The 6,853-nt window shown below is 42.9% G+C and overlaps 1 protein-coding gene across 1 annotated transcript in view; it reads left to right on the top strand.

Moving 5' to 3' along the window:
* Positions 1-6,570, top strand: part of KRT23 (keratin 23) — a 16,306-nt gene extending 9,736 nt beyond the window's left edge. The window contains exons 6-8 of the mRNA XM_011383081.1: positions 3,801-4,021; positions 4,864-4,895; positions 6,307-6,570. Coding sequence (XP_011381383.1) covers positions 3,801-4,021; positions 4,864-4,895; positions 6,307-6,401 — 348 coding nt within the window. The 3' untranslated portion in view covers positions 6,402-6,570. The remainder of the gene's footprint in view (positions 1-3,800; positions 4,022-4,863; positions 4,896-6,306) is intronic.
* The last annotated feature ends 283 nt before the right edge of the window (positions 6,571-6,853 follow it).

Genomic DNA, 6,853 nt, shown 5'->3' with positions numbered 1-6,853 from the left:
TAAACATCAAAGAGCCTCCCTACAGCTGAACAGCTGGTTAGACAATGACCATTAATTAAACCTTTCTTTTGGTTTCTTTGTTTTCACAATATCCTATGGGCATTGGTCTTACAGACTCCTAAAGCACTGATGAAATCTTAAAAGCCTCTATGCCTTTTGGCTTTGGGTTATTGAACTGCTTCCCAAAAGCTTTAATCTATAATCTAAAATGCTCAACTGCTTAACTGTGTCATCGCTTCACCCAAGAACCTTTGCCGAGTACGTTACACACTATGCAGGCATAATTCTTGCTGAAACATTTTCAATCAGTCGGTAATCATAAAAGCCAGTTTATTACCTGTCTGGTGCTTTATTTTATGAAAATATAAGGGGGGGAAATCATATAATGTTTTGTCATCAATAAGTAATAATTGAGAAGCCAAATCAAACCAGTGAAAGAGTAGCAACCACATAAGATGAATTTTTAAAAGATCCATTTACCGCTGCCAATCAACATACCTCTTTCTGATTGTCGCAGCCAATTCATTTTCTTTCTCTGTTATTATGCAGGAAATGGAGGAACGTCATGTGTCAAATGACTGCATGGTCGATGTGAAGGTGGATACAACCCCAGGGGAAGATCTGATTAAGGTCCTGGAGGATATGAGGCAGGAATACGAGTTTATGATAAAGAAGAAGCACCAAGATTTGGATGCTTGGTATAAAGAGCAGGTAAAAGAAAGGTGCCCAAACTTCCCAAAGGTTCCATTTCCATTGGTCCAATGCCAATGTCTCTGCTGTTTGCTTGGTCTCACAGTCAGCAGCCATGGCCCAGGAGACGGCCATGGCCCAGGAAGCAGCCAGTTCAACAGCTCTGCAGAGCAGCCAAAGTAACATCCATGAGTTGAAGCGCACTTTCCAGGCCCTGGAGATTGATCTACAGGCACAATGCAACAAGGTGAGTCTGAGTTAGGAAAGTCCTGAGTTGGGTACCACCTCTTCCACAAAGCCTTCCTTGTTCTCTCTCTGTTTCTCCCTCTCTCTCTCTGTCTCTGTCTCTCTGTCTCTCTTTATCTCTCTCTCTCTCTGGCTCAACTCCATTGGGACATCTCTCACTTCCCACTTTCCATCCAAATTGTTCTTGATGAGAATGAAAGTAACAGCTATCACTTGTTGAGTGTCCACATTGTGCCAGGTGGTGTGCTAAGGAGTTCATTATATCAAATGTCATCAACCCTCACATTAACCTTTCCAGGTAAGTCTTAGTGTCCCCACTTTAGAGATGAGGAAACCAAAGCTCCAAACAGTTAAGTAAACTGGCCAAGGTCACGCAGCTAAGTGGCCAGTGGTAAAGCCACGTGGTATCTGTGGGTGGGGCAGACTCCCATAATCTCAGTAAAGGCTCTTCCCACTTACAACCAAGCTGTTCCCCTAAAACCTAATAAAGAGAAATTCCGGTGCCAACATAAATTGGTGGCAAATCTAGGCCTGGCTGACTCCAAAGTACTGCTCAATTCATTATGAATGTCTTCTTACCCAGAAAAGTGTAAATTCTTGTGTCATAGTCATTTCTATAATCTTCAAGGTTTTTAGTAAAATGCTATGTATAAGTGTCATAAGTACTCAAAATTCATTAAGTCCATTATTACCTTCTAATCATTCATCAATATCATCCCTGAGTGCTCCTCTGCCCTTGAACTTGGGGGAAAATTATTAGCTCGTTTTGTTGCAGACACACATGATAAATTACTGTTATGTTTTAGAAATCGGTAATGGTGAAAAGACATTTGAAATTTGCACTGTCAGGATGATAATGCACACAGAAGTAATTACAGTGTTTCGTAGCTTTCAAAACATTTTAATAGACAGTATTCCACAACAAGCCTGCAAGGTCAACAAGGCATTCACACCCGTTTTCATGCCTCCTACTATCTGACACTATTCTAAGCCCTGCTAATTCGATAATAAAGGATTTTATATTCTAGCAGGGATGATAGACAATAAATCATCAAAATATACGATATATTAGATGGAGAAAAGTATACAAAGAAATGAAGCATGAGAGATAGGTAAGGCATACCACAGTAAAGTGCCACCGTTTTAAACAAAGTGGTCAGGAAAAGTTTTACTGTTAAGGTGACCGTTGAACAAAAATCTAAATTTGGTAAGAAGGTGCATTATGTGGTTATGGGGGGGGTGGGGGGTTTCCAGGTAGAGGGAACAGCAAATGCAAAAGCTGTGAGGCACAGGTGTGTCCAATAGGTTGGAAGAACAGCAGGGAAGCCAATGTGGCTGCAGTGGGTGAAGAGAAGGAAAACGAAGAGGAGGGGAGGGGAGGAGGGGGAGGAGGGGGAGGAGAGGGAGGAGAGGGAGGAGAGGGAGGAGAGGGAGGAGAGGGAGGAGAGGGAGGAGAGGGAGGAGAGGCCATGGGGTAACAGTGGAGCCTGACTGTGTAGCCTTGACCCTTGGAGGGAAGTCAAGAGGAATGTGAAACAGCAGGTATCGACAACTCTTGGAGGAACCTTACTGCAGGTGAAGGAGAGGGGATAAACTGGATGATAGCTGAAAGGCGATATGGGTTCAAGAGAGAAAATTTTTAAGAAATTATTCTATTTGAAAGCGGGCGAGAATAACCTAGTAGAGAGAACACTGGTGAAGCAAGGAGGTGAGCAATTATGAACATGACTAGAGCACAGACAGCTCATACACAGCAGGAGGGAAGTGAGTACCTGGACGCAGATCCCAGGATGTGGGAGAAGTGATGGTGGGAGCTCGTGGGAGTCCTCTCCTAATCGCTTCCATTTCCTCAGTGATTTATGAAGCAAAGCTGCGGGCTGAGAGAAAGAATGAGGAGAAGGGAGCTTTAAGGACAGAAGAGAAGGTATGAAATAGCCCTCTGGGAGAACAGGAGAGTGACTAGACCAGGGACATGTGGTTTAATGGCCAGGCAGCTGTAAAGGCCCCCGGAGGGTTAGCAGCCATGATAAAGCGAGAGTAGCCACCCAGCACTGCTGTGAGTTCTTTAAAGTTAAAGATACATGCTTTATAAAGCAGGCGGTAAATCCAAACGTAATGGGGACTTGACCTGAGCTCTCTGTGTCCTAGCCCAGCAACTTCACTTTGCAACTTTCAGAATCTCCTCAGTAATGACAAGTTGTTACCATGGTCATAATGAAAAAGCACTGCTTGTAACTAGGATTACCAGATGACCAAATTAAAAGAGACACCCAGTTAAATTTGAACTTCAGATAAACAGTATTTTTAGCATAACTATGTCTCATATGCAATGTTAGGGCAATATTTGGGATGTACTTGTACTAAAACGTTACTCATTGTGTTTCTGAAATTCAAATTTCATAAGTGCCTCTATTTTATCTGGCATCGCTACTTGAGACCCTTCTCTGAAGACACAAAGAGACAGCAGTCCCAGGTGCTGTTTCCCTCTAGGAGCTTTCAGTCTGGCCAGAGACAAATGTCAGCATAAGGAGGTAAGGAACAGATCAGGGCAAGCAGCATATGTCCAATCCCGAACGAGGAGCGCAAACAATAAACACCACAGGAGAACAGCAGAGTTGCCAAGAGAACCCTGACACAAAGGTCTTATGCCCAAAAAATGGACTTCAAAAGTCCAGACACTGCTCAACTCCTGACTGCCCACGCCCAAACCTGTAAGTCAGCCCGCTTCTCATCTTTGCATCCCCAGAAGCCATCAAGACACCCAGAAGAGCCGTCAGCATATTCTAATTACTCGACAAGCACACATTATTCAATCGATCGAGGTCTCAGTCGGTTAATGTTAGAAATGTCATTTCCTCTTTCAGAAATCTGCTTTAGAAAACATGTTATCAGAGACCGAGTCTCGGTACTCCTGCCAGCTCCGGGACATGCAACGGATCCTCTCCCACTACGGGGAGGAACTGACGCAGCTCCGCCATGACCTGGAGCGTCAGAACAGCGAATACAAGGTCCTTCTGGGCATCAAAACCCACCTAGAGAAGGAAATCACCACCTACCGCCAGCTCCTTGATGGGGAGAAGGAAGGGTGAGGCAAAGGCTGGCGGGGCGGAGGGCGAAAGGGGCATCAGCTCTCGTGTATGCATTCACGCACCTTACGGTTCCCGTAATCATCACGCTAGAGCAAAAAGGTTTATGGTGAATTTCTCCCAAAGATACTTAGATCAGGTTGTACTTCATTAGGCACCAAGTGTGAGTTAGGTATTATTCACGGGACACTGAGATTTGATGTCAACAGCTAAAATTAATATATTAAAGTCTTAAGAAACACTAAGAAGGTTTACCTCTAGTGTTTCTCAGTGGGAATGCACACAATTTGGGCTCAAAAAAAAAAAAGGTTGAGGGAATATTTTAGCCTAACAGCAGGAAAAGATTCATAAGAGACTGAGAGGTATCTAGATTTCCAATCTGATATTTCTGAACACCGTGGGAAATGGCAAAAGCTGTCCACAAAAAGGGTGCATACATTCTATGACCTAGGAAAAAGGGTTAGAAGTTTACTTTTAAAATACATAAATAATTATAGTCTCAAACTGCGAACAGTCTAGAGAAGCCTGGGGCGTTCCGGACTCCAGATCCATACCCTAGAAAGGATCCCGGTGCGGGCAAAGCCTGCAGGTGGCTGGAAGGAGGGAGGTGGTCCGGGAGACTTCCCCTGACCCCAGGGTGAGCAGGAGGCAGTACTCACTGCCCTCTGGGTCCAGGAAGTTCTCTCACGAACTCGTGACCTTGAAACTACAGAGCTCAGACAATTATTCTCATTAAAGAGCTACAGATTTACAAGCAGGCAAAGGAAGTTAGTTCATCTTGAGAAGTTTTTATGATTGTTGCTAATACTAAAATGAGCTTCAACCTTTATCACTTTTATAGGACAATGGAGGAATCTAAGCTGAGTATAAAAGGTAAAAAACATTTCTTTCATTGTTTGAATCTACTTTTTAAAAATAATCAGCATATTTATCCATTCTGTAGTATCAGTGTACTCCCAAAATGTGCTGTGTTCAATTTTTCTTTCACTCTCAAGTGGCCAGGAATTTTGAATTAACTTAGCAAATTTGATAATACACAACCAAGTGAGCGCTCAGTATTATCCTCAACGATATATATGAAAGTTCTTTGTAAGCAGTAGAAAAAAATAATCATTATAATATAGCTATGAAATAATGGAGTCTGTTTATTAAACTCCTAGGAAATTACAAGGAAATGGTTTCGCATAAGTTCCCAAACTATATTCTGTTGAACACTAGTGTCCTATGAGATTCCGATTGTGTATTATGAATGATGTGTTCTTTGGCCGGATACAGTTGGGAATACTATGTGCCCTGATCCTCTGCATGAAGAGGCACGTTGTGTTTGGTATGTTAAAGCTAAAACAAGTGCTGGTTGGGGAAGAAAAGGAACAAGAAAGAGAAAGAAACAATAGCAAAAGTTCTACTTTGTTTAACCCAGCGTTCCCGAATATCTTTGACCTGGGAACTCTATTTTCTCAAATTACCTTTAACATCTCACAAAAAAAGCCCCAAGAAACCAATCCGGGACAAGTAGCACTTTTCGGATTAGTCTGTGGTAAAAATGTCCTAAAGTATTAGAGATTCAGAGAATCAGAGTTCAAGTTACTATCACAAAACAGCTGGGCTAACTGCTATCCTCTGCAAGACCCTAACAGATGCTCCTTCGGCCTCTCCTTACCCATGCTCAGGGATGGGGGACCCATTCCTTGATGAGGTAGCCCAATCTACTGTTGCAGAGGTTTGATTTTAACAAAGTTCCTCCTGTCTCTGTTAATTGTTCCAGTTTTTCCCTCTGATTTAGAATCAATTTATTGATGTTTCAACAAAGCACTTGTTCGAGTAAATCATATCTTTAAAAGCTGTGACCATAACAAACATCCCTGGCTTCTCAACTACCCTTCACATGGCGTGCTTTCTAGGTCTTAAAATGAAGTGCCCAGAATGGCACTTAGTGCTCTGTAAGCTCACAGAATCTGTGATGCAAGTGCTATAAAGCCTGCATAAGCAGAAAGGACTCCGCAAGTGCCGGTCGTCAGAGACTAGATTCAGCTTCAGGCATGCCTAGGATGAAGGTCTGGACCTCTAGAAGGACACTGTTCAGACACTCATTTCCTAGAGAGTGAGAGGAACAACCTGCCTTGGTGAGATCCCCTTTCATTCCAGCAGAGATCGCCATATTGCTTAGTGATCATTCTGAAAGACACAGAGAGCCTTCAGGGGCTGAGAGCAGGGAACTGAAAATAGTGCAGTTCTGATGGTGGGGACCGCATGGCAGTGACCTCTTCATTGCTCTTTCCCTCAGCGTCTGCAGCTCCAAAGATCAAGGCCATCACACAGGAGAGCATCAATGGAAGAATAATTTATTCTCAAGTGAAAGAGATCCAAAAGTATGCATGAGGCCAATAAAAGTTTCTGCCCATTATAAAACTTATTTTTCCCCAATGAAAAGTCCTTGCCCAGACACAAATATGTGAGTCCTAAGAGGTATCCTTGGAGTTGTCTAACTCAGGAGCTTTTTTTTTTCCACTCTGTAACAATCTCACCAGACATTCCATAGTGATCTTAATATACTGCTGCACCTTTTGAATCAAAATATGAATACATGAGCTTAAAGCTCTACTTTCTTACTACAATCTTTAGATCCCCATCATTGTGTATCTGTTTTGTAGCCAATAAAACTCCACAGCGCCTGCATCGATGTCTTTTTTTACCTCAAGGTCTCTTCCTAATGAGGGATCCTCAGAGCATTGTCAATAAAAGATCCAGAAAGACCTTAATATCCATAACATCCACACACTGGGCAGAATTATTACCCTGCAGCCATGCAACCTAGGGACAGGTGTGGCTCA

This window comes from Pteropus vampyrus, unplaced genomic scaffold (assembly GCF_000151845.1).
Source record: "Pteropus vampyrus isolate Shadow unplaced genomic scaffold, Pvam_2.0 Scaffold503, whole genome shotgun sequence".
Taxonomy (NCBI): Eukaryota; Metazoa; Chordata; class Mammalia; order Chiroptera; family Pteropodidae; genus Pteropus; species Pteropus vampyrus.
This window is presented reverse-complemented; position numbering and strand designations above follow the sequence as displayed.